The sequence below is a fragment of the Panthera leo genome, chromosome E1, assembly GCF_018350215.1.
Source record: "Panthera leo isolate Ple1 chromosome E1, P.leo_Ple1_pat1.1, whole genome shotgun sequence".
Taxonomy (NCBI): Eukaryota; Metazoa; Chordata; class Mammalia; order Carnivora; family Felidae; genus Panthera; species Panthera leo.
In genome coordinates, this window is record NC_056692.1 from 27,947,031 (window position 1) to 27,974,038 (window position 27,008).

At 42.2% G+C, this 27,008-nt stretch overlaps 1 protein-coding gene, 1 long non-coding RNA gene and 4 other non-coding genes across 12 annotated transcripts in view; 5 read left to right on the plus strand and 1 right to left on the minus strand.

Moving 5' to 3' along the window:
* Positions 1–27,008, plus strand: part of TEX14 (testis expressed 14, intercellular bridge forming factor) — a 122,415-nt gene that overhangs the window by 17,318 nt on the left and 78,089 nt on the right. For all 7 annotated transcript variants that reach the window (XM_042915274.1, XM_042915277.1, XM_042915276.1 and 4 more), the window contains one exon: positions 12,496–12,632. In XM_042915274.1, coding sequence (XP_042771208.1) covers positions 12,496–12,632 — 137 coding nt within the window. The remainder of the gene's footprint in view (positions 1–12,495; positions 12,633–27,008) is intronic.
* Positions 1,584–1,747, plus strand: LOC122207493. The gene has a single exon (XR_006196904.1). It is a non-coding gene; the product is annotated as a U1 spliceosomal RNA (small nuclear RNA).
* On the plus strand, positions 9,605–9,768 carry LOC122207489. The gene has a single exon (XR_006196900.1). It is a non-coding gene; the product is annotated as a U1 spliceosomal RNA (small nuclear RNA).
* LOC122206270 lies at positions 13,398–19,549 on the minus strand. The gene is made up of 3 exons (XR_006196397.1): positions 19,481–19,549; positions 15,251–15,310; positions 13,398–13,605 (listed from the first exon to the last, which is right to left on the minus strand). It is a non-coding gene; the product is annotated as an uncharacterized LOC122206270 (long non-coding RNA).
* LOC122207514 lies at positions 15,939–16,155 on the plus strand. Its single transcript, XR_006196919.1, has one exon. It is a non-coding gene; the product is annotated as a small nucleolar RNA U3 (small nucleolar RNA).
* LOC122207516 lies at positions 21,222–21,434 on the plus strand. The gene has a single exon (XR_006196921.1). It is a non-coding gene; the product is annotated as a small nucleolar RNA U3 (small nucleolar RNA).

Genomic DNA, 27,008 nt, shown 5'->3' on the forward strand with positions numbered 1-27,008 from the left:
ACCTAGGCTGAAGGCGGGTGCTTAACCAGCTGAGCCACCCAGGTGCCCCAGAAATTTAAAATTATATTAACAAGTAGGGAGTTAACTGGAAGCACTTAGGGCCAAGGCAAGGGCTTCCCTGTAGAGTAATCTGCATAGGCCCTTGTAGCAGAGAAAGCCCATGGCTGACATCTTTGGGACTTTGTTTTAGGGTGTTCACATTTTTCAGAGGAAACTTCCAATATCCTAGAAGGTAAAGGTTGGTTGCCAGTGTCCTGGAAATCAAATGGAAGTTGAGAGGGAGGTCTCAGCATTCAGCCTTTGGAATGTATATGTACATTTTCTTTTCAGTAAAAGTTTGAGTTTTCATCTGAGCTTCTCCAGAGAGCTCCAGAGATGCAGAAATTTAAAGTCATGCTTCCTGTATATTTTTAATGAGAGAGAATGAAGTTAGTTGGTAAAATAATGTATGAATTAATTATATGTTATAATTATATGTTGTATTGTCTTCACTGTTTTGTTTTTTTAATTTTTTAAAGTTTGTTTCTTTTGAGAGAGAGAACATATGCAGCCCAATTCAGGGCTTGAACTCAGGTACCATGATATCAGTACCTGAGCCGACATCCAGAGTCTGCCTAATCGATGCTTAACTGACTGAGCCACCCAGGTGCCCCTGTCTTGACTATTTGAAAAAAAACAAACAAGAAAAACCCTGCTCTAGAGACCCACAGTCTAGTGAGTAAGGGAATTGAATGCCAGGCAGAGAGAAAGTAAAGAAGCAATATAGGCACAGGCTAAACTGCTCTCAAGGAAAGCAGTCCGTCCTTAGAGGGCTAGGTGTTAACTGACCATGGGCAGGAGTAGGAGACAAAGCTTGGAGCCTGAGCTGGGTGGGAGAGCTGGCTCAATAGTTCTTCCCCCTTCTGTACAAACTGAGGAACAGATTCAGAGGCTAAAAGCTTATCTAGAATTGTGCAGTGTGTACGCTGAATTGCATTCAAGATCTTGGATTCCAAAACCCTTACTCTGCAATACACCCTGCCAGCATGTAGCCGCGACATTCTCCACTCCTTGCTCTTCCACCTCCTGGAATAGGAGAAAATGGTATGGAGCATTGGTATCCCTAGAAACCCTGAAGCTGAACTGGCTTGCGGCTAAAGGCTCATTTGTGTTGGTTTGCTGAAGGGTACTTCACACAGGGAGATCTGAAGACCAGCTACACCAAAATTCGGGAGAGGGATGGATGGATTTTTGTCAAGAAAATAGCCTATAGACATCAGTTAGGTTGAGGCAAATAGAGGAGGAGCTGGTCTGAAGAGGCAGCCTCAAGGGGACTCACTCAGGTGTAGGCTTAACCCGCCCAGGGTGTATGACATTATAGGTGGAAGTGGAGTATGTAGACTCAAGACTCAGGGCATTTTGGAACTGTGTTTTCTGGAGAGATGTGCATGATTATTTGCCGTTACCAATTAAGGTACGTAGTAAGAAAATCAGGCTTTGAGTGTCGCTATATAGATAAAAGCCAATTGGAGTCGTTTCAGGAGTGACCCCAACCTCAAAGTGGTGTGCGCAGCAGTGGGTATCACTGTGATCACTTCCATCTCATACTTACCTAACAGGGGAAATACCATGATTACAAAGGTAGCTGCTCAGGGTGAGGTTTATCCATTGTACTCTAGGTGTGCTGCTGGTCCCTGTGATTTCCCCAAATGTGGGAAGCTAAGCTGCATGACTTCTGGTAGTGGGGAACTGTGTTCTGGTTTCCCTTATGTGGTTGTGTCCCAAGAACAGTTACTGTAGTTGTTTTTTGGTGCGTTACTAAGGCATTTTGGAGGAGATTGGCCTGAAATTCTTGCTACTAAGATTGCTCTGTTTTAGCCTATTCAGTTGGTAATGCTTTTTGGTGGTAGTGAATTGCTTATGTTTGGGTAAGTTAATTCTATAATTACTAAGCTTATTTCTTTATACCGTGCTAAACTTGTTTTATATCCTATTGGACAGCACTGCTACCCTTACCTAAAAAGTTCCCACATTCAGCTTTCTTTTGTGAAAGCTGTGGGGTGCGGGTACAGGGAGGGCCTAGAGTTCTAGAGAGTGAGCCAGTGTGGAGCCTCTCCCCTGCTTGCTCAAGGACGCGTGCATGCGCGTGTGCTCTCTCTCTCTCTCAAGATAAATGAAGTTTAAAAATATATGTTAAAAAGAAAAAGAGCTACCTGGGATCCACAGAAGCCACTATTGAATTCAGGGTTGGTTTAAACATTTAGGTACTGTAGGCAGGGTGCCTAAAACAGTTTTAAAATCAAAGAAAAAAGGTGAATTTTTAGGTGGAAGAAAATGTCATATATGGGAATGCTTGGCTGGCTCAGTCGGTAGAGCATGCAACTTTTGCTCTCAGGTTCATTATGAGTTCGAGCCCATGTTGGGGGTAGAGGTTACTTTCAAAAAAAAGAAAAGAAATGTCATGTATAATAATATATTTATCTTCTTATAAATACAGTCACATAATTTTAATGTGTATGGTTTTTTTAATGGAGGAAGGGTCCATGAAGGCAAAAGTGTGTAGGGCCCTTTAAAATCATAACATGGTCCTGACTGAAGCTGATTCTTACTTTCATTAGTTCTCACCACTTTTCATATAGTTCTGGCAGGCAGGTCTATTTTCCTTACAGGTTGTGATCTTATTATTGAAGGCAGAATCTATCTCTGCATTGTTTCTTTTATTTTTTTTTATTTTTATTTTTTTAAATGTTTATTTATTTTTGAGAGAGAGAGCGAGAGTGCATGAGCAGGGGAGGGACAGAGAGAGAGGGAGACACAGAATCCGAAGCAGGCTCCAGGCTCTGAGCTGTCAGCAGAGCCGGATGTGAGGCTCGAACTCACAAACAGTGAGATCGTGACCTGGGCCGAAGTCGGACGCTTAACCGACTGAGCCACCCAGGCGCCCCTGCATTGTTTCTTTTAGTATCTCTAGTGCTTAGGCTGGTAGCTGGCACCTTAAAAGTTTAGGTGGCTTGGGTGCCTGGGTGGCTCGGTGGGTTGAATGTCCGACTTCAGCTCAGGTCATGATCTTATGGTTCGTGGGTTTGAGCCCCATATTGGGCTTTGTGCTGGCAGCATGGAGCGTGCTTGGGATTCTGTGTCTCCTTCTCTGTCACTGCCCCTCCCCCACTCGTGCACAGGTGCTCGCTCTCTGTCTCTCTCTCTCAAAAATAAATATTTTTTAAAAGGCTTAGGTAGCTGTGAGAAGTGTGCACTACATACATTTAAGTAATGACTTGAGAACAGTTTTTCATTTTGCTTAATCATTAGCAGTACTGATAGAAATTCAAGAATACTTTGTGACTACCGAAGATACTAGAGTAGACGGTGTGGCCCTCGGAATAGCAAAAAGTCTCTGAGTACTTGTGAAGTCAAATCTGTGGGGGACACAAATAGTCCTAGAGGTCTCAGGGCTATAGCTAGCCTGGCATTCATGGATACCATAGAAACAGTCGAAGTTTTACCTTCCTTCTGTGAAATCAAATCTCCCGGAATGAAATTAGGAAGGTAGTTCAATAATGAAATGATACTTTATATATCTGAAGTGGGCTGGGTCACACTTTGTAGATGCAGTTATCTAGCAAATGTCTAACTAGCGTGACTGAAGCCAGGGCCGATGTGCGAATGGGATCAGCTACCTGCAACCCAGGGTAGAGTGGCTGTAGAGTGTTACTCATGCTTTCCTGGTAGTGGATTAGATTCCGTTTGTTGGTGCTGTGGGCAACTTCTTGACAGTTACACCTGCTTTATAAACTTACATAACAAAACTCAGCTTTTAAAAATTGAATATACATGCCACCCTCATTATATTTCTACATATTACTCCTTCTCTGGTCCCATGAGTCTAAGGAATGGATGGAGATTGAGAGATGGAGATGAGACTCACAGACTGAGGGGCTTGTCAATTGGAACAGAACATCTGAATTGGCAGGGAAGCCATGATCTAGGAACTCTCCAAATACTCACTGTACTGAGGGAGGGGCTGTGTTTCTCCATCTTGGCTTATTTGGGGCCTTTGATTTAGTTGGTCATTGTAGTTGGTTGTTTTATTCTCTATGTATATACAAATTATTACTGATAATTATCATTGTTTCTAGAAGGTATATTCAAGCACTGATACCTAAAATATGGTTAAATCACAATTTCAACCTAAGACTATTTGATGTTAAACCCAGTATTCAAAACTCTTTATTTTTAAAAAAATTTTTTAATGTTTATTTATTTTTGAGAGTGAGAGAGAGAGCATGAGTGGGAGAGGGGCAGAGAGAGAGAGAGTCAGACACAGAATCTGAAGCAGGCTCCAGGCTCTGAGCTGTCTGCACAGAGCCAGACGTGGGGCCCGAACCCATGAACTGTGAGATCATGACCGATGCTTAACAGACTGAGCCACCCAGGCACTCTGTGTTCAAAATTCTTTAAATACTATGCAATACTCCTGTAGTGATTCAACTAGGATTTGGTGGTCCCCATATTTTTTTTAAGTTAATTTATTTGTTTATTTTGAGAGAGAGTGAGAGTGCATGGGAGAGACAGAGAGAGAGGTGGGGGGAGAGAGAGAGAACCCTAAGCAGGCTCCATACAGCTCGGAGCCCAATGCCGGGCTCAAACCCACAAACCACAAGATCATGACCTGAGCCAAAATCATGACCTGATACTTAATGGACTGAGCCACCCAGGCGCCCCTGGTATTTCCTTATTATTCATAATCTCCTTATTATGAAGAAAAAACAGTCTAACAATATTATTGAAATTCTGTAACCTGTATTTCACAACTAATAAAATTTATGTCTTTTGCATTTCCTTTCAGTAATTTTCATTAAGGATACACATTTTTACAAAATTGTGGTCATGGTATACATACCATTTCATATTCTGTTTCCTCCTAACCTTTTATATAATTTTTTCATGTTGTTAATTATTATTATTTACTATTACGTTTTTTTAATATTTCCCCTATTGTTTTGACGTCAAAGGTTTTTGGGCTACTTTGGTTTTTGCAATGGTAAATAAATCTATGATGAATACCTTTGTACATAGGACATTGTCTTTCTCTAGAATTACTTCCTTCAGGTAAATTAAAAGAAATTTCTGGGTCAAAAAATATGAGCATTTTTTGGCATGAGATGTATATAATTAGGGTTATTATTATTATTTTTTTTTTGCTGTAAGTAATATTACAGTCATGTTACAGAATATTTAGGGGAAAAATATTAGTCCATAGTTCTTTGATGACACTAACATAATTATATTAGTTTGCATTTTGGTGTATTTCCCTTAAGTCTCTTAAACTTAGAAATAGCTTTAGAAATAGCTTTTTTTTTTTTTTTTTGAGAGAGAGAGAGACAGAGACAGAGAGAGGAGAGAGAATCCCAAGCAGACTCTGCACTGTTAGCACAAAGCCCAACAAGGGGGCTTGAACTCACAAACAGTGAGATTATGACCTGAGCCAAAATCAAGACTCAGATGCTTAACTGACTGAGCCACCCAGGTGTCCCAGAAATAGTTTTAATCATATTATATATTCAATTTTGTATGCTGCTTTTATGGCATGCAACATTATATAATTTAGGCTTTCTTCTCATTCTTAACAAACTTGAAGTTAGTTTTATAATTAGCTATGAACCCTGAAATTAGAGATCTAGACTTTGAAAGATAAAAGAAAAGTTGTTTCTAAAGAACTTGAAAATATTTATCACATGTCACCTCTTCTCCCCACACCCACCCCCCAATAATTTAAGGCACTTCTTAAGATGACTGTAAAATAACAGGGAAAAAAACTATTAAAAATTACCCCAAGAGGTATGCCTGGCTGGCTCAGTTGGTAGCATATGTGACTCTTGATCTCAGGGTCGTGTTTTTGAGCTCCACTTTGGGTATGCAGTATACTTAAAAATTTATTTAATTAAATAAGTAAACAAATAAAATTAAAATTACCCCCAAAATCATCATTAATTACTTACAAAGATATATCTACAATGCTGTTCATATATATATGAACAGTGGCAATAAACTAGAAGCAATAGAATACTGATTATACAGTTATCTGTGACCCAGTATATATAGCAAAAGGATGGAAAACATAAAGCAGCACATGAAGTATAATCCTATTCAAATATATATTTATATTGATAAAAAAAATTTTTTTTAACGTTTATTTATTTTTGGGACAGAGAGAGACAGAGCATGAACGGGGGAGGGGCAGAGAGAGAGGAAGACACAGAATCGGAAGCAGGCTCCAGGCTCTGAGACATCAGCCCAGAGCCTGACGCGGGTCTCGAACTCAGGGACCGCGAGATCGTGACCTGAGCCGAAGTCGGACGCTCAACCGACTGAGCCACCCAGGCGCCCTATATATTTATATTGAAATTAACCATGTTTAATATCAAAGTGTTAACAGTAATAATTTTGTAGTGTAATTGTGGGTTTTTAAAATTTAATGTTTATTTTTGAGAGAGAGAGAGAGACAGAGTGCGAGTGGGGGAGGGTCGGAGAGAGAGGGAGACAGAATCTGAAGCAGCTTCCAGGCTCTCAGCTGTCAGCACAGAGCCCCAAACGGGGCTCAAACTCACAAACCACGAGATCATGACCTGATCTGATCATGACCTGATCTGACCTGACCTGATCTGATCTGACCTGATCGGTTTGGACGCCTAATGGACTGAGACAGCCTTTTTTTTTTTTTTTTCTCCTCCAGCATCTAAATAGACTTTTATTTTTTCTTTTATTTGGACAGAAAAGAAAATTCATCAGCTTTCATTATAGTCTCCCTAAGTGTTGGAAACACATTAAACTCACCAATAGTGGACATTGTAGAAAAGCATCACAAATTAAAAATATATTTCTCCACGTGGTAAAAGTACTTTCAATCCAATTAAAGGACACGGCGAAGGTATTTTGAAACACAGTTTTAAAATTTGGCCTACAATCCGTGGCATCGAATTCAAACCATAGGGCAAGGGGGATCATCACGAACGCAGGCTACAGGAATGGCATGGAGTTCAGGAGCATGCTGCCAGCAACACGTTTAATTAACTGAGTGTGAACAAGGAAAAAAGTCCCAAAGCCTGAGTAGAATAGATTTTGCATTTGTAAAAAAAAAAAAAAAAAAAAAAAAAAAATGAGGGAGCTATGTAAACCAGGCTGGAGGGGGATCATGTAACTCCAGGAATCACTCATTTCTTGTCTGTGGGAGATGGTCAGACCAGTGGAGCACCCTGGTAGAGGTCTCCCCTGGAGACACGCAGACCTGGGCTAAGAAGGAGCCCCAGATGTCATGGGAAATAATGGAGCCCTTGCTCCCTGTGGTTTAATTTTTTAAAAACACTTTTCTGCCTTTGGGGTGCCTGGGTGGCTCAGTCAGTTAAGTGTCTGACTCTTGATTTTGGCTCAGGTCATGATCTCATGGTTCCTGAGATCACAACCCTCATCTGGCTCTATGCAGACAGCGCAGGGCCTACTTGGGATTCTCTCCGTCTCTTTGCCCTTTGCCTGCTCAAGCAGTCTGTCTGTCTCTCTCTCTGCCTCTAAATAAGTAAATAAATAAATACAATTTAATAACACTTTTCTGCCTTTTCCAAATTATCTACAAGGGACATTTATCACAATTGTAATAGTTTAAAATACCCTCAGGGTGCCTGGGTGGCTCAGTTGGTTAAGCATCTGACTTCGGCTCAGGTCATGATCTTGCGGTTTGTAAGTTCAAGCCCTGTATCGGGCTCTGTGCTGACAGCTCAGAGAATTGGATTCTGTCTGCCTCTCCCCCACTCACGCTCTGTCTCTCTCTCAAAAATAAATAAACGTAAAAAAAATTTTTTTAATGCCCTCAAAAATTTTAAACAAAGGAAAGCTTTTTACTTATTTTTTTTAATGTTTATTTTTGAGCAAGTGCTTGTGCCTGTGCACAAGAGGGGGAGGGGAGAGAGAAAGGGAGACAGAGAATTCCAAGCAGGCTCCCACAGTCAGAGCAGAGCCCCATGCAGGGCTCAGACTGTGAGATCATGACCTGAGCTGAAATCAAGAGTTGGCTGCTTAATGAACTGAGCCACCCAGGTGCCCCAAAGCAAAGCTGTTTTAAAATCACACGTACTGGGGTTCCTGGCTAGCTCAGTTGGTAGAGCATGCAACTGTTGCTTTCGGAGTTGTGAATTCAAGTTGCACGTTGGGCATAAGACTACTTAAAAAAAAATGAAGGGTAGCAGAATATGCTACCCCCAAATATGCCCACCTTGGCATAAGGATTCTTTTGAGCTAAAAGCACTTGAAAAACAGCATATAAGAAGAGGGTCCTGACCTACCCTTTTCTTCCTGAGATCAGGAAATAAAACTCCCATGTAAAAGATGTCTTCCCTATACCAGGGGATAAGAAATGTTCTCAGAAAAGGGGAGTCAGAATTCCTGAGAGAATTTTGTACAAACCTTGTTAAAAAGAATTCGTGTCTATCTATAACCTCCTCATTTATGTTACTTTTGCACAATTGCCTCTCCTTGTTCAATCTGATATGAAAGCATTTAGTTTTGCCATTTCTTTATTTCCTTATAAGAACTTCTGTGTCAGGCAAATTTCTGTTAAATTTCTAATGCTTTAATCCTGCTGACCTGTCTATGCCAATCTAATTCTCAGGCCCAGCCAGAGACGCTAACAGGGCAGAGGTAGAGTTTTGCCTCTCTACACCATGAAAGCCTTCAATACTACAGCTGTTGCAAACACGATGGTTTTGCCCAGAGCACCTGGTCAGCAGGGGCAGAAAGGATAACCTAATGTGCTATTTATTTTTGTTCTCTAAAAAGAAGGAGGGGCACTTGGTTTGTTATCAAATCCAGGCTGGTTGCTTTTTCCCTTTGTGTGGAAAATTGCAGGCTCAAATCATGGCGAAGCCATCTTTGGGTCCCCAACTACACAGGGCACCTAACCCTGGAATGTGGCCGGGGTGGAGGTGGAGAGGCTTGAGGCTGCATTTCACGTGTATTCTCTTTTTCCGTCCTCACAGAAACCTTGTGAGGTAAAGGTAGGCAGGCAGTATTATTTCTTTACAATTTTGGGAAATGGAGGCTGAGGGAGACTGGGAGTATGACCTAGACCCTCAGTGGAACAGCAATTCAGACCAGCGTAACGGACCGTGCGATTTTCCCTCCCGGTGGCAAGCCACTGCCTCCCAAACTGCTCTGTCCTGCAGCACAGAATTTAGACTCGTGGCAGATGCAAGGCCGGAACCTTTGCGTACGCGCTTGGGAAGGCAAGGATTTTAAAATCTAACCAGCTACACCCGCGGGTGACAGTCTTTTGAATCGTTGCGAAGAATAGCTAAAATGAATTTTTCCGTTTCTCTAACAAGTGGAGTGACGTCAATAGTGACGACAAGTGACAAGAGGCGGGCATATGGAGATGAAGGGTGAGGTGACTGCGTGTTGGAGCTCATTTTTCACGAGGCAGAATTTCCACTAAATATCCACTGGTGTGTTCTGGTCAGTGTCATGTGAACAATGCCATAGTTTCGAACCAAGGGCCTAAAGAACTTGGAATATAATTGACCATGACTGTATAGTGTGTTGAGGATGAGGGTGAAGTACCAGGCAAGTGTCAGAATTCATACTTACCTGGCAGGGGAGATACCATGATCATGAAGGTGGTTTTCCCAGGGCGAGGCTCACCCATTGCACTCCGGATGTGCTGACCCCTGCGATTTCCCCAAATGTGGGAAACTCGACTGCATAATTTGTGGTAGTGGGGGACTGCGTTCGCGCTTTCCCCTGGTGAAAGTCCAAAAAGCAGAATTGTCATCTGGGCTATAGTTTCTCTTTCTTGCCTGTGTATGGCTTGGTGGTGTGTGTTACATGTAAGTTTTAGGAGTATCTGGGTGAAGTCAGTAGTTTAGGTTTCCATTTCAGGTCATGATATTATGGAAATGACACGTTACAAAAAGATGCTTGAAATAAGTTTTGTCCTGTTCATTCACGCATGCAAATTTCAGTGATTAGTGTTCTAGTGTTGGGATGTTGATTGTTCTGCAAAGGAACATGGACAGCAAGGTTAAAGAGCTGGATAAAAGCTGTCTTAACTTGCTCCTGCAGTGCTGATTCCACACCTTATATAGGCTTTAAGGTCCACTACTTCCTAGAGACTATTTTTTGACAGTAAGCTCTGGTGGTTACTGGAAAAAAAGGAAGACTAGAAATACTAAGGGAATGAATGTCAATCCATGCTTCAGTTCTCAAGGGATGTATGTGTTCTGGAGTTTTAAGAAAAAATAATCCTGTGACACTGAAGTGAGTCTCAGGGTTTTTACTTATGTTTTATTTGAACTTATTATGTTAAGAATGTAGTCATGTATTAGTGTAAATGCAATTATATAAAAAATAACTTTAGAGAGATCAAAAACCATTAAGATGACTATTATTAAGGGGCATCTGGTTGGCTCAGTGGGTTAAGCATTCAACTCTTGATCTCACCTCAGGTCTTTGTTATTGTTGTTGTTGTTTGTTTTGTTTTTAATGTTTTTTATTTATTTTTGAGAGAGAGAGAGCACGAACAGGGGAGAGGCAGAGAGAGGGAGACACAATCTAAAGCAGGCTTGGGGCTCTGAGCTGTCAGCACAGAGCCTGATGCAGGGCTCAAACCCATGAACCGTGAGATCATAACCTGAGCTGGTCAGACGCTTAACCGACTGAGCCACCCAGGTGCCCCGAGCTCGGGTCTTGATCAGGGTCATGAGTTCAAGCCCCATGTTGGGCTCCTCAGTGTGGAGCCTACTTAAAAAAAAAAAAAAAAAAAAAAAAAAAGGGGCGCCTGGGTGGCGCAGTCGGTTAAGCGTCCGACTTCAGCCAGGTCACGATCTTGCGGTCCGTGAGTCCGTGAGTTCGAGCCCCGCGTCAGGCTCTGGGCTGATGGCTCGGAGCCTGGAGCCTGTTTCCGATTCTGTGTTTCCCTCTCTCTCTGCCCCTCCCCCGCTCATGCTGTGTCTCTCTCTGTCCCAAAAATAAATAAAAAACGTTGAAAAAAAAAAAAAAAAAAAAAAAAAAAAAAAAGATGGCTACTAAAGAAAAGGAAAAAAACAAAACAAAACAGGAAATAACACCTATTGATGAGGATCTGGAAAAACCAGACCCCTTGTATAACTGTGGTGAGAATGTAAAATGGTATAGCCAGTATAGAAAACAGTTCCTCAGAAAATTAAACATAGAGTTACCACGTGATCTAGCCATCCCATTTCTTTGGTATATACCCAAAAGAATTGAAAACAGGGGTGCCTGGCTGGCTCAGAAGAGCATGCGACTTTTGATTTTGGGGTCATGAGTTTGAGCCCCACAGTGAGTGTAGAGATTACTAGAAAAATAAGTTTAGAGTAAAAGAAAAAGAATTTAAAATGAGATTTGAAGAGAGATTTGTACACCCATGTTCATAGCAGCGTTATTTACAATAGCCAACAGTAGAATCGGCCCAAATGTCCATTGATGGATAAATAAGCAAAACATTGTATATACACACAGTGGAATATTATTCACCCTTAAAAAGGAAAGAAATTCTTAGATAAGCTTCCTGGATGGTGAAAACCTACTGAATGTGTTAGCCTTCTTGGCTTTTTCTTTTGCTTTACCTCTTTCACACCCTCTATGTCTCTCCATACAAGAAACAGTTATGCCCCTGATGTGCATGTTGTCAATTCATGTAGTTGCGGATTCCCTCTAATCCACTGTCCATGGAGCATCAACATGATACCTCTTGTCTGGCCCCTGCTAGACCAAGCATTTGTGATGGCAGAGATCCAATTTTAGGTGTCTTACACAGTACCTGTCACGTTTGAGACACATGGTAGGTATACCACAAACACTTGATTGTATATGATGGTCAGGTGTGGTTGCCACACATGGAAACTTAAAATTTCTCTGCACGGATCTTATTGTGCATACTAACAGCTAACAACTACACAGAGCTAGCTTGGTGCCAGGCACATTTCTAAGCACTTTACACATATTAGCTCATTTAAACCTCTCAGCAACCCTCTGGTTATTATTATCTCCATTTACAGATGAAGAAATTGAGGCCTATCAGGGTTAAATAATTTCTTCAAGGTTACAGTTAAGGAGGTGACAGGGCCAGGACCAGAGCTTCGGAGTCTGAACTGTGAACTTAACCCACTACAGTATACTCTCTACATCCCCACACAGTAACTGCATTTGTGTACTAACCTTTCAAAGTTAATAGGCTCTTAGTTAATGATACAACAAACATATATATTTCTAATTTTACTTCAGGAGTCATCACTTTTTAGTCCTGGGAATTAGTGCTAAATATATTGTTTTTCAATTTCACCAGTAATACTGAGAATAAAATTAATCTTGTAGGGTTTCAGTAATTGTTTCCCTAATCCTGTTAATTATAAATGAAAGTAGACAAAAAGTGAAAGAAATGTGAAAGAATCTAAGTTGTGTGCTTGCATTTCTGATTCAGTTAAAATAGCTTGTTGCTTTCTTTTGAAACAGGATGTCTAGGGCTGTTCATCTTCCAGTCCCCTGTCCTGTTCAACTTGGTTCCTTAAGAAATGACTCCTTGGAAGCTCAGCTTCATGAGTATGTCAAACAAGGGAACTATGTGAAAGTGAAGAAGATTCTTAAGAAAGGTAAGCACTGTACTGAAATTGCAGCACATTTCTCTCTCTCTCTTTTTTTTTTTTTTTTTTTGTTTATTTTTGAGAGAGACAGCAGGAGCTGGGGGAAAAGGTAGAGAAAGAGAGGGACAGAGGATTTGAAGGGGTCTCTGCGCTGATAGCAGAGTCTGATGCGGAGCTCAAATTCACAAACAGTGAGATCATGATCTGAGCCAAAGTTGGACGTTTAACCGACTGAGCCACCCAGGTGCCTTGGTCCACATTTCTGAATAGTGTTGGAAGGAAAATCATAAAACTCGGAGTTCTTGGAGAAATAGAAAGTTAAATTTAGAGATGAGATGTTCTCTACCAGTGCAATCATATTGCTCAGTAGAGGTTTTTAATTGTTTTTGGAGACTGTTTTGTTTTGTACTAGGGAACCATAAGTCTTCCAACTATTAGACTCCTAAGATTTCTCCTCAGGCCCCCAGCCACCCACTTTTTTTTTTTTTCAATAAAGTTTGTTTATTTATTTATTTTGTATTTTTTAAGCTATTGCCACACACAACACACCCACTTTTAATTCTACCTGATTAACTTTTCTTCTTCTTAAAAAAAAAATTTTTTTTAACGTTTATTTATTTTTTTGAGAGACAGAGAGACAGAGTACGAGTGGGGGAGAGGCAGAGAGAGAGAGGGAGACACAGAATCAGAAGTGGGCTTCAGGTTCTGAGCTGTCAGCGCAGAGCCCAATGCAGGGCTCGAACTAATGGACAGAGAGATCATGACCTGAGCCAAAGTTGGACACCAAACCGACTGAGCCACCTAGGCGCCCCAACTTTTCTTTAATCTACATCATCTGATGGAGTCTTCTGAAGCCTGTGGTGGAGTGAGGAGACCGGCTTTCACAGTTCTCTTCCCCCTTTGCTCCTCCAAGGCCCTTGGTGCTTTTGGTTTCCAGGGTTTTTTGTTTGTTTGTTTTGCTGGATGCTATAGGCAGCTCTGCCTACAAGGGAGATGGAAATAGATGTAGCGCAGGCAATCTTCAAAAGAACAAACACACACTAAACCATACATGGACAAAATCACTGCTGGTATTTGTCCTCTATCTACAGATCCAGACCTGCTTTTTTTAGAGTAACTAGAAGTCCTGCTGAATTCCCCCCTCTCCCTACTTAGTATAAAGGGAGAGGTTTATGAAGCTTCTCTCAGCTGGTTTGTGAGACAGTCAGGATGACCTAATTTCCCTGCAGTGTTTCTCCTATTTGCTTTAACGGCATTCCTGAGGACTTCCAGAAAGGTAACTCCCAATTTTTGCAGGATCCAACTATCCCACAAAATAATTCACCCAGAAGGTTCTCAGACATTTCCATGTATCAGCCCTAGAGTCTACAGATGACATAGCTGACAGTGAATTCAATAATTTATTTGAAAGGTCCTGTTGGTTTTCCCCGTCAAAATTTTGCATTTTATTCCATAACACATTCATGTGTTTGTTAACATAAAAATGGATGTTTAGGATAGGTATGCTATGACTCCTAGTGTCTGTCTATCCACACTCTCCAGTGTGGGAAGCAGAATATTAGAACATTTATTATATCTTAGACATCTGAACGTCCTGCATCTTCAAATTCTTGACACTATGCTACAGCAGGAGATGGGGTTGACAGGTGTAACTGGATATGAAACAGGACTTCATCTGTGTCTGGGAATTTCATCTAAAGCCTCAGAGTAGAGAACAAGGGGTGACAAGTTCCTCCACAGTCTCAAGCAGGGCTTCTTAGGAGATAGCCAAAATAGTCCTTGGACCTTAAACTCCATCACCCACCTCGGGCCTATCTAGGAGAAGGCAGTGGGGTAGTGGTGGGGTATCAGTGGAAAAGATTCCCTAAAAGGCATTCATAGGAATAGAAAACTGTGGTTTTTTTCCCCTCCTTCCCAGCTTCAAGCCAAGTAAGAGGCCCTTCAGGTGAATTTCATGCAGAGAACTGTAGCACTTGCAAGCAGGATAGCTGGGAGCCTTTGTCTCAGCCTCCTGAACAGTTTAGACGTCAGCCCACACCAGCTGTCACCAAGGTGGTGTGAAGAGAACCTGGCATGTGACCTGGAATTTAGGGGTCAGGAGGATTGTCATCTGCCTCCTTCCTGGAGCTGCTCTTGATGGTTGGGTAAGCATGAGAAGCCAGCAGTTGGATTAGCTACACTACAGAGCATTCTGTTAGAAGTGGTTAGATGAGATAAACCTGATGGTCATATTAGTCATATTAGTATGAAGCACTGAAAAATGTGGTTGATTAAGAAAGCCATGGGCATGGCCACATGGCACTGTGCTTCCTAGCATCCTGGAAGATACGGGGCAGAAGCATTTTTACAACAGAGTTAAGTGATAAAAACAGTTAACACACATTCGTATATAAGGTGTGTTCTTTGAGGAGAAACTGGGAGTAACTTTTGCCACAGTAAGTGGGTAGGCTGTTTCTGAGGTTTACATACAAATCAGGAATACAAATCATTCACTACTGAACTACTTTGAGGGACGATGTACTCAGTGCTTTATTAGAGAAATTGATTTGATTGGAGACTAGACTTCCTGAGGAAGACCACTATGGCTTACCAGAAAGAATCCAGACTTAATTTAGTACCAGACATACCTAGGTTCCAACAACAGTGGTTCGTTCCCCCAGCTGTGTAACTGATGTTATAGCCTGCATCTGTAAGAACGAGAAAATAATGACACCTTTCTTCAGTTGTTTAGAGGATGAAACGAAACAACGGATTGAAATGCCTGTCATCAAGTAGGCATTCAATAAATCATCATGGTTATGATTACTATTATGTGGTAGTAGAAGTGTACACTGGTTCTTAATTCTGCTTCTATCTCCTCGCTGCCTCTTCCCTCCTCTTCTCTCTTTCGAGGCAAAGGAAACCTGGCCTCCTCAAGTCAGCGGGACTGTAGCAAGCAAGAGGCAGTGCAACGCTAACCAGTGGCCTAAACACCGTTTTCTTAGCCTGTAGTGGGGCGGCGCGACCCGACTGGGACCCATTTTGTGCCTGGTGCGGTGGGCGGGGTAATACAGTTCCCTCTGGGCTGGAGTCGGCAGCATGCAGCGTGTGATTGGCTGCTAGGAAGCCGCATGTTAATAAGGCTTGTTACTGTTTTAAGTGTTTCTGGAAGATTTCCAGGCAAAAACTGGTATTTTGAACTTTGTCATTTGCCTGAATTGTTATGAAATAGAAAACAAAATGTATTTAAATAGGCAAATGAATTGACAAAAATGTCGCCATGACTACAAAGTATGTGACTGTCATAGACCTGCAAGAGGCAGCAGGGTGGAGGCTAAGACTATACTTTCAGGGATCATTTCTATAGTTTGTTACTAGAGAAGTTTCTCTGAATGTGTAAAGTACTCGGAACCACGAGGAGGAGGTGTAGTATCCTTTCCTGAGCGTGAAGTTGACTCTGGGTGTTGTGTTTACAACTACCTTTTGTCGTTGATGATCGTTCTTCTCTCCTTTTTTGGGGAGAGAAAGAGGGAAAGGATACTGTCTGAGTGGTTCCTTGTTGACTAAGTATTTCAGGAGCGAGCTTTGCTGTCTGTTGTTCCAAACAGTGTTTTTAGTTGTGGTGGTTGATAACTGGTTTAGCGGTTACATAGAGCTTTTTGGGCTTGGGGTTTTTTGTTTTTTTTTTTATTTTAACTCATGTATGGCCATGTGTTTTTAGGGAGCATTTTTTTTTTTTTTGTATGTATGTTTATAGTTTGTATTTGTTTTTCTACACCTTTGCTGCACTGGTTTTTTTCAACTTTCTTGAGATAGGTATTAAGCCTTCCAGACTAATTTCTGAAGGACCCAATTTTTAAGTTTCTTAGTTTGTGTTACTTTCTGGGTCTTTTGATTTTCATTACTAAATTTTGTATTAAATGCTTTGTGTGTTTTAGTTTTCAAGAGTATTTTTTAAAGATTTGTTATAATTGACATAAACGTTTGTTTCTATACAACGTGATTCTGCATTTGTCTATATTGCAAAATGATAACCACAGTGTTTAATTAACATCTGTCACTATACATACAGAAATTTTTCTTGTGATGAGCATTTTTTTTGTTTTTAAAGATTTTAAGTAATCTCTATGCCCAAGGTGGGGCTCAGACTCAGGACACTGAAGGATCAAGAGGCACATACTGTACCCGCTCTACCCAGGGCCAGCCAGGTACCACATGATGAGCACTTTCAAGATATACTCTGTTAAGGGCGCTTTGATGGCTTGATTTTGGCTCGGGTCATGATCTTGCGGTTTGTGAGTTCCAGCCCCACCCCCCATCCCCCCACCAGGCTCCATGCTGAATGAGGAGCCCTGGTTGGGATTCTCTTTCTCCCTTTCTCTGCTTGTTCTCTCTCTCCCCAAATAAATAAACTTTTTTTTTTTTTTTTTTTTTTTTTTTTTTTTTTTTTTTTAAGTAAAGTAAGAAAAAAACAACCCTTCCTGGGGCACCTGGCTGGCTCAGTTGGAGGAGCAGGTGACTCTTGATCTCAGAGTCTCAAGTTCGAGCCCCATGTGGAATGTAGAAAAGAAATAAAACCTTAAAATGATCTGGCAGTTTGTGAGTTCGAGCCCCACACAGAGCCTGCTTGGGATTCTTTCCCTCTCCTCTCTCTCTGCCCTTCCCTCACTCTTGCTCTCTCTCTCAAAATAAACTCTACTTTTTTTTTTTTTTAAGTTATTTATTTATTTTGAGAGAGAGGGAGAAAGAGCTCGAAAGGGGCAGAAAGAAAGGGAGAGAGAATACTGAGCAGGCTCTGCACTATCAGCATGGAGCCTGATGGTGGGGCTCAAACTCATGAACCCTGATGTCATGAGCTGAGCCGAAGTCTGATGCTTGAACAACTGAGCCACCTAGGCACCCCAACTTAAAAAAATGTACAAAAAAAAAAAAAAAAAGTTTGAAAGGGAACTTGGTCTCTGCTTGGGGAATGGATTAGATAGAGAAGGGCAATGGTGAGTATAGGCTAAGCTCTGTCCATCTGAAAGATGATCACTCGACCAGCCAGGGAGGTGGTAGTGGTGAAGAAAAGTGGAGGAATCTGAGAGGTATTTGGGGGATAAATCATCAGCCTTATGACAGGTTGGTGTGAAGGAAGCTGTCAGAAATGACCCTTGTTTTCTGGTTTGTGCTCCTGGTGGGGTAGACAGTGATACCATTACCAAGGCAGGGAACTGGAAGAGGCCTGGTTTTAGGAAGCAGACGAGTAGTTTAGTCATGTTGAGTTCAAGGTGCTTTTGAGACATTCAATTCAAGATGTCAGTCAACTAGATGTCAGGTAAGCAGATCTACAGCTGGGGTCTGGTGTCTGCTATGTGCTGCATGTGAGTCAGACCTCTTGGATTGAAACCTGGTCTGGCATTGTCTCTCAGCAAACAGAAGTTTCTTAAGTTCAGTGTGCCTCCATTTCTTTGTAGAACAGAAGTAATAACAATAACACCCCTCATACAGGTATTGTAGACAATAAATAAAGTACTTTTTGAAATTATCAGAGTTAGAAGGGACTATCAAAGCAGGTCATTTAGTCCAATTCCTTATTTCAACATTTTATAGTTAAAGGTTATGTTTCTTTTTCTCCCCCCACTACCTTTATCTCACTCTTGTACTCAGAAGTGGGGTGTTTCTGTGTGTGTGTGTGTGTGTGTGTGCGTGTATGTGTGTATCACATGGGTGTGAGATATGCAGGGCGAAGTCTCAGCTTCCTCCAGGGAGGCCTACCTTGTCTGAGTACCCAGTTGATGACTCGCTAAGTCTACTGAAGACAAACTGCCGTTAGTTAGTAATCTCTTTGAGGACAGGAGTTTGGGGTGTCATTTTCTTTTTGATCTATCACAGAGTTGCCCAGAACTGTTCACTGGGCAAACAATACATGGCTGTTGTCTGTCAGGAAATGACCAGAGGGCCTTCAGGTCAGGATATCCTGTATCCTTAGCCTTTTTCTTTTTGTAGCACTTCTGACGAGTAAGCCAACTCCCATCAGTGGTTCATTCCCAGCCACCCTTTCTCAGGAGTGACAGCCCTATCATTTGCTTCCTTAGCATCTGTAAGAAATGCCTAAAAGTGATGTGTCACTGCTCCTCAGTGCACCTGGATTCCCCCTTTTTTTCCCTTTGCAACTTCTGCACCCCCTACACCACCCCCCAGTACTTCTGCCTATTTCTCTCCTTATGGGTTTACTTTAGCTAGGTCAGTTTATTGAGTTTACCTAGTTCTAGTCTTACGCAAAACACAAAGAGCCTCTCGTGTGAATTACTGGAAGGAGATAAGGATTTACAAGATACAGAAAGGTACAATGTCAGTGCTGAAGGCAGCAGGAGACAGCCTTCTGGCCTTGGTGAGCCACTTAACATTTGTTTCCTTGAACTCTTAGGGTTATTTCCAAGATTAAATTGGATGATCTATGTAAAAGGGTTTAGTAGAAGGTCTGGAACATCGTAAAGTAGTGGAGAAATGATAGGCTTTTTTTGTTTTGTTTTGTTTTTGTGTTTTTGTTTCTTTTTTTAACAAATAAGAAATCACATTTAAGTCTGGGTTTTTTGGAGGGGAAGAGTAGAGGTTTGTAACCTGTCAGACTCACCTGGCAACTTACTTAAAAAAAAAAAAATCTAAGGGGTACCTGGGTGGCTCAGTCGGTTAATCGTCTGACTTCAGCTCAGGTCATGATCTCATGATCTCACGGTTTGTGAGTTCGAGCCCGCATTGAGCTCTGTGCTGACAGCTCGGAGCCTGGAACCTACTTTGGATTCTGTGTCTCCCTCTCTCTCTGCCCCTCCCCCACTCATGCTCTGTCTGTCTCTCTCAAAAATAAATAAACATTAAAAAAAAAAACTAAGACTTACTTAGGTTGAGGGGTGTAATGCCCCCAATTTCGAATCCGAGAGACCACCAAGGAGCCGATAGCGATGCAAACGCATGAGGGTTTATTTGCAAGCTCGAGCTTGGGCCCAACTATACCCGACACAGTGGAGCAGGGACTTGGACTCCTAGGTTAAGAGGCAGGCGTAGCAGTTTTATGGGGGCCAGTGGCCAATGAGATTGTAACACACACAGAAAGTTGCACATTCATGTCAGTCCACACGCAGGTGGCCAATTGAATTACAATTTACCCTATAGTAACTGTTTGAACTAGCCTATCACTCTGGTCAGAATTGGTGCGCAAGTTTAGCGAGCAAAAGGCGGGACTTACATTCTTTGGCGATTAGGGGTTCCGCATTCCTAAATGAGCCGGTTTCCAGTAAGGGTGTGCTCAGCGGCTTGACTAGGGTGGGGGAGTGTCTTAAGCAATAAGTAGGTCATATGGGGGTTATACATGAGATGGTGGGTGTAGCACAAAATGGAGTTAGTCTTGCTCTGCTTGTCTGGGGTAGGGGATTTTTGTTAAATTTCTTGGGTCCCACAAGGGGCAGTTGGGTAGCTCAGTTGGTTAAGTGTCCCACTCTTGATCTGAGCTCAGGTCTTGATCTCAGTGTGGTGAGTTCAAGCCCTGCATTTGTGCTCCCCACTAGACCTGGAGCCTACTTAAAAAAAAAAAAAAAAAAATTATTTAGGTGGATTTATTTATTAATACTGAGCTGCACTGGGAAGAAAGCTAAAAATAGGCTGTGATCTGTCTAGACAGACCTGATGGTATGTGAAATAAAGGTGATACAATTTAAGATTTAAAAAAATTCAAACAGGGGCGCCTGGGTGGCTCAGTCGGTTAAGCAGCGGACTTGGGCTCAGGTCATGATTTCACGGTCTGTGAGTTCGAGCCCCGTGTCGGGCTCTGTGCTGACAGCTCAGAGCCTGGAGCCTGTTTCAGATTCTGTGTCTCCCTCTCTCTGACCCTCCCCTGTTCATGCTCTCTCTGTCTCAAAAATAAACGTTAAAAAATTAAAAAAATTCAAACAATACAAAAATATACAAAATTACCAATTAAAGCAGACCTCTCCTTCCCTAAAGTCCCCGAAGTAACCACACTACAGTCGTTACTTTTTTCCTAATTAAAAAAAAAATTGGAGGGAAAAAACTTTTTTCAAAATAAACTAATACGTTCCCCATTTAAGACTGGCCTGGATACATTGTTTTGAAAAGCTACCCAGGTGAATCTGATAAGTGCCCCTCAGGTCCACACTCAAGTGAGTAACCAGCAGCCCGTCTCAAAGTAAAAATGTCAAATTAACCTACCTATTAGCTTTCGAAATTTCGGATCTTAGAGGCTTAAAAAATTAAAAAAAAAAAATCCCACCCACAGACCCTGCGTGTCGTACTTGAGATGCAAATATTAATTGGCGCCGCCAAGCGCACCTAGTCTCCAACTAGTCCGGAAGTGCTTGTGTGTAATTTAGAGTCAGAAAGACAAGAGCTTCTGATTGGCTGTCAATCCGTAATAGGTTAATTACAAACTAAAAGGCTTAGCATTTTAAAGAAAAAGCCTCATAAGAGTATTCAGAATTTTTTTTTTAAAGGTGGCGTATGAAACAATACTTTGGAAATATGTTTATGTGGTATTTCTCAAGCAGGAGGAACGTGGAAAAATGTCGCCATCAGCGTAAAGTGGACGGCTGCTATAGACCCAGTAAAGGTTGGGGGCCAGAAGCCAAGACTATACTTTCAGGGATCATTTCTATAGTTTGTTACTAGAGAAGTTTCTCTGAATGTGTAGAGTACTCGAAACCACGAGGAGGAAATGTAGTGTCCTTTCCTGGGCGTGAAGTTGATACTGGGCGTTGTTTCTGCAGCTACCCTTTGTCGTTGATGATCGTTCTTCTTCTCTTTGGAGAAGGAAGAGGGAAAGGATGCAGTCTGAGTGGTTTCTACTAGCGTAATTAAGTGTATGCAACATTTTTTAACTTTCGCATTTGGGGTTTTTTTTGGTAGTTTTTTTTTTTTTTTTTTTTTGAGTTGGTTACTGTAGTTGTAGATTTCTAACCAGGCTGTTTAATTTTTACGTGTAGTCGCTCCTTCCTGTTACTTTCAAGTTTTGTTTTTGTTTTTTTTTTTTTTAAATGCTCACTTATACTTTAAGGCGGGTGGGCGGATGTAGAATCCGAAGCAGGCTTGAGCTGCCAGCACAGGTCCCGTGGTGGAGTTCGAATTCAGGAACGGTGAGTTCTGAGCTCGCGTCCTCAGCCAAAGTTGAATGTTTAGGCGACTGAGCCATCCCCAGGCGCCCCTAGTTGTTTGTGTGTGTGTGTGTGTGTGTGTGATTGTGTTAGATTAAATGGAAAGATTTGCCCTTAAGCCTTTGTGAGAACTCAGTTTTCCTTGTCATCCTAAAGTTAGTAGTATGCTATTAAAAGAATGACTTAGTGCCCTGTGTAGCTTAAAGTGACTAACACCGCGTTGGCAATTAGCGGCAGGAGTTGGGGTGCAAATGTGAGGCCAGGTTAGGCACCTACCTTCTGCATTCATCTACATGGGAGGAGGATGGTGGTGGTGATGGAGAAAGAGAAATTGTTCAGATCTGAAAGATATTTGAGTAATATTGGCAGAATTGGGGGGATTGGCTCAATGTAGGTATGAGTGAGAGGGGCTATTAAGGATAATTATCAGGGGCGCCTGGGTGACTCAGTCAATAAAGCATCCGACTTCGGTGCAGGTTATGGTCTCGCAGTTTGTGAGTTCAAGCCCTGCGTTGTTGGCCTTGGTGCTGGTAGCTCAGAGCCTGGAGCCTGCTTTGGATTCTGTTTCCCTCTTTCTCTCCCCCTACCCTCTCTCTCAAAAATAAACATTTAAAAAATAAAAAATATAAAAAAGGACAATTGTCAGGATTTATGACTTGTGCAAATGGGTTCCTTGTGTTAAGATGGGGAGAGTGGAAGAAGAACTGAATTAGGTAGGGCAGTGGGGTGGGAAGTGATGATAGAATTCAGTTTAGGGCACATTTAGGAGAGATTTCTGACCTTTAACACATGAATGGCATAAGGGACAGCCAGACAGGTGGAAGGGAAACCACATGAGCCATGCTTGACCAAAGCCAAGGAAGGAGAGTGGGGACAGAGAAATGTGTAGAAAGCAGATGAGAGATTAAGAGGCAGTTAGAAAGGTATCCATGGCATTTAATGGTGACTTTCTTGGTCTTGTGATAGAGAAACTGTTTTGGGATGAGCTGATCAGTGAAGGGGTGGGAGGGCTTGCCACTAAATGGGTGTAAAGAGCTCCCAGAAGAAAATCAAGCTGTGATGGAGAGTATAGAGGTAGATGTGCATTTAGCTGGGGGGTGAAGGGGGTGGTGAGGGGGGCGGCAGGTAGGGGTGAGGGGGTTGGGGAGTGAGGGAGGTGGGGGTGGGGGTATATGGGATATAGATGGGGTTTAATTAAAGATGGGAGAACAAGTCTGAGTGCAGATGGAAGGATTGAGTAGAGCAGGAGAAATTGAGATTTAGGAGAGAGCCGCTCCCAGTGGGCAGCCAGAGTTGATGGGGAGTGCAGGTGTAGGTGGTTTGTCCCTGTAGTGAGACCACACTGAGGGTTTTTCAACTGCTAGCTTCAAGTTCTGGGCCAAGTGTGAGGCAAAATCATTGCTGAGGTAGGCTGATGAGGAGGGTTGAGAATAGAGTTGAGAAAAAAGAAGGAACGAAGGGTATTTGGCTGGCTCAGTCGGTAGAACATGAGACTCTTGATCTCAGGATTGTGAGTTCAAGCCCCACTTTGGGTGTAGAGATTACTCAAAAATAAAATCTTAAATTTTTGTTTTAATGTTTATTTTTGAGAGAGAGAGAGAGAGAGAGAGAGCAGCAAAGGGGCAGAGAGATGAAACACAGAATCTGAAGCAGGCTCCAGGCTCTGAACTGTCAGCACAGAGCCCGACTCAGGACTCAGACTCATGAACTGTGAGATCATGACCTGAGCCAAAGTTGGACACCCAACCAACTGAGCCACCCAGGCGCCCCTTAAAAATAAAATCTTAAAAAAAAAAAAAAAAAAAAAAAAAAGGGAGGACTGAAGTAATCATTCCAGGGTGCAGGTGTGGAAAAGGTACCTCCTGAGGGGCACCTCGCTGGCTCAGTTGGTGGAGTACAATGGGTAAAGAGATAACTTAAAAATAAAATTAAAAAGAAAGAGGGGGTGCCTGGGTGGCTTAGTTGGTGGAGCATCTCTCTCGCTCTTTTTTTTTTTTTTTTTTAATTTTTTAACGTTTATTTATTTTTGAGAGACAGAGCACAAGCGGGGGAGGGGCAGAGAGAAGGAGACACAGAATCCGAAGCTGACTCCAGGCTTTCAGCTGTCAGCACAGAGCCCGATGCAGGGCTCTAACCCACAAACTGCGAGATCATGACCTGAGCCCAAGTCGGACACTTAACCGACTGAGCCACCCAGGTCCCCCGAGCGTCTGACTCTTGATATTAGCTCAGGTCGTGATCTCATACGTGGGATTGAGCCCAAGTCAGGCTTCATGTTAGGTTTGGAGCCTGCTTGGGATTCTCTCTCTCCCTCCCTCTCTCTCTGTCCCTCCCCCACTCATTCTCTCTCTCTGTCCTTCTCTCTCTCTCTCTCTCTCTCTCAAAATAAACTTTAAAAAAGAAAAGAAGAGAAAGAAAGAAACAGCACCTCCTGAGGGTGTACCTCCTTTCTTTTCCTGGCGTTGAAGCTTTGAGATTGCTTCCTGGTTTTGGAAGTACCTCCCCAGATCACAGTTAATTTCTCTTTCTTCCACTCTAGCTATGTACCATGTAGTTCCTCCTTGATTTTCTCCTTTTGGATCTACAGTGACTAGGCTTTTACTGTGAGCCGTAAATTAGTTCTTGGTCATCTTTATAGGTTGGGGGCTATGAGGGAAGTATATGCTCTGGAGTTGGCTCCTTGGTTTGTTATTTTCTAGCTGTGCGTTCTTGGGAAGTTTTTAAAAGTTTTTTTAAAGATTTTTTTTTTTTTAGTTTATTTAATTTTGAGAGAGACAGAGTGTGAGCAGGGGAGGGGCAGAGAGAGAGAGGGAGACACAGAATCCAAAACAGGCTCTAGGCTCTGAACTGTCAGCAGTATTCATGAACTGTGAGATCATCACCTGAGCTGAAGTCAGACACTTGACTGAGCCACCCAGGCCCTGGGAAGTTTCTTAACCTCAGTCTTTCCCTCTAACCTAGGTAGATATAGTAGTAATAGCATCAATACGTGGGATTCTTGTAAAGGTAAATTAGATAAAGCAAGTGGAGTAGAATACTCCCCCCATTCTAAAAAAGCCCCTCCCTGAGATGAGAAATCCCTGTTTCTTCCCCAGTCTTTCCTGTTATCAGCACCATGCACCAAGTTGTTCCAGGCACAAACCAACTTGTCACCTTTGAAACCTTTTTTCCTTCACCCATCAGTGTGTCCATCAATGTGTTCTATTGATTCAACTTCCAGAACAGGTCAAGTTTCTCCTTCCAAATGCAAGCCATGATGATGACTCCAATAGACACCTGAGGCAGTGGCCTCAGAACTAGTCCCCACAGCTTTAAACTTCTCAGTGGCTTTCTGTCACACTTAAAATCCAGACTCCCCTGGCCTTGCCCTTGCCTAGAAAACCTCCCCTCTCCCTCATACCCGTATGCTCTCTAGCTACCTTCAAGTTGCTGGAACGTACCACTTTGTTCCCTTCTTTGAATCTTTACATTAGTTATTTTTTCTGTTTAAATGTAACGTCCAAAGAGAGGCTTCTTTGACTACCCAAATTTAAAGTAGCCACCAATCTCTCTGTTTCAACACTTAAAAAATCCTCAGCATGCCTCATTATCTGACATCCTCTCTCCCTCACTAGAGTGTAAGCTCAGTGTGAGAGTAGGGACCTTTACTCACCTCCATACCTCTGTATATCCAATTCCTAGAATAGTACTTTAGCACATAGAAAAGTGGAATAATGGTTAAGGTAACCTCTGCTATTTAAGAGCTGTGTGACCTTTGGCAAGTTACCTAATCTTTCTGTGTCTGTTTCTCCATCCATAAAACTGGGATGACTAACAATTAATTGCATTTATCTAATATGCAAAGCACTGAGAACGATGCTTGGTACCTGGCAAGCCCTCAATAAATAGTAGCTAGTATTATCAAGAGTTGGCACTCAAATTGTAGCTGGCGCCCAGGAGTGTAAGGGGTGCAAGAGCACCTGGGTCTGTGGTTCCCAAATAGACCAGCTTAGCCATTTGCCACTGACAAAACCCAAAGGCAGAGAAGCGAATGGAGGTGAAACAAGAAAGGAATCTATTTCAGTGAGGCCCACACCGGGAAGACAGCAGGCTAGTGTGTGAGACTGTCTCCAAAATGTCCCAAATCCTTCCAGGTTTATATAAGGAAAATGTGGGGTAAAGGTGGGTGGGCACATGTAGGTAGGCAGTGAAGGTTAAATCGATAATTGTCTTGAAGTTAACCCCAGGTAGGGTCTTGCTGGCTCAGGGAAGTCTTGTTGCTTGAGGGAGTAGTTTTGGTTCCCAACAGGTTATGCTTTTTCTGCAGGATCTTTGCCTGAGTTAAGAGATAAGCTAGAAAGAAAAGCTTAGGGGAGCCTTTGTGGCTCACTGAGTTAAGCACCTGACTCTTGATTTCGGCTCAGGTCATGGTCTCACAGTTTGTGCGTTTGAGCCCCACATAGGGCTCTGCACTGTCCCGTGGAGCCTGCTTGGAATTCTCTGTCTCTCCCTCTCTCTCTGCCCCTCCCTGCCATCTCAGAATAAATAAAAATTAAAAAAAAAAAAAAAAAAACTTGAGAAAAAAACTTTAATCAGTTAGAAAGTTTGAGGTCATAGGTGTCTGGCTGGCTCAGTCAGTAGAGCATGCAATTCTTGATCTCAGGGTTATGAGTTTAAGCCCCACACTGGGCATAGAGCTTACTTAAAAAATACGTACATACGTACTCAAAAAGTGTGAATAGGTAGTGCAAACATATGGCACAAAACCCAAAAGGTTTTGTTTTTCGGCACTGGTTCTCAGCTACCTGGTTCCCCTCCCTGCCACAGTCATAGTGCCCTGTCTCTAATTTACCAGTATTTGAAAGTCAAACTCTTAGGACAAGCTGTTTCATGCAACTGCTAAAATTTACTGATCACTCCAAACAGCTTGCTTCTCACTAACAAAGGCCAAGGCCTACCATTTCCTTTAGCTTTCGGTGTGGGTGAGGCTGCTTTAACAGAACGGGAATGTTTCCTCAGCTTTAAAGATTCAGGCTGTGATTGGCTGGCATTCAGTATTATGTTAATTAAGCATGGCCATTAAATATATTTTTTAAGATCTTACGTTTCCACTTAAAACACTATCATTTTTAAGTGATAGTATTTGAAAGATTGCATTACAAAACATTTCTTTTTTTTAATTTTTTAAAAATGTTTTTATTTATTTTTGAGACAGAGACAGAGCATGAGCAGGAGAGGAGCAGAGAGAGAGGGAGACACAGAATCTGAAGCAGGCGCCAGGCTC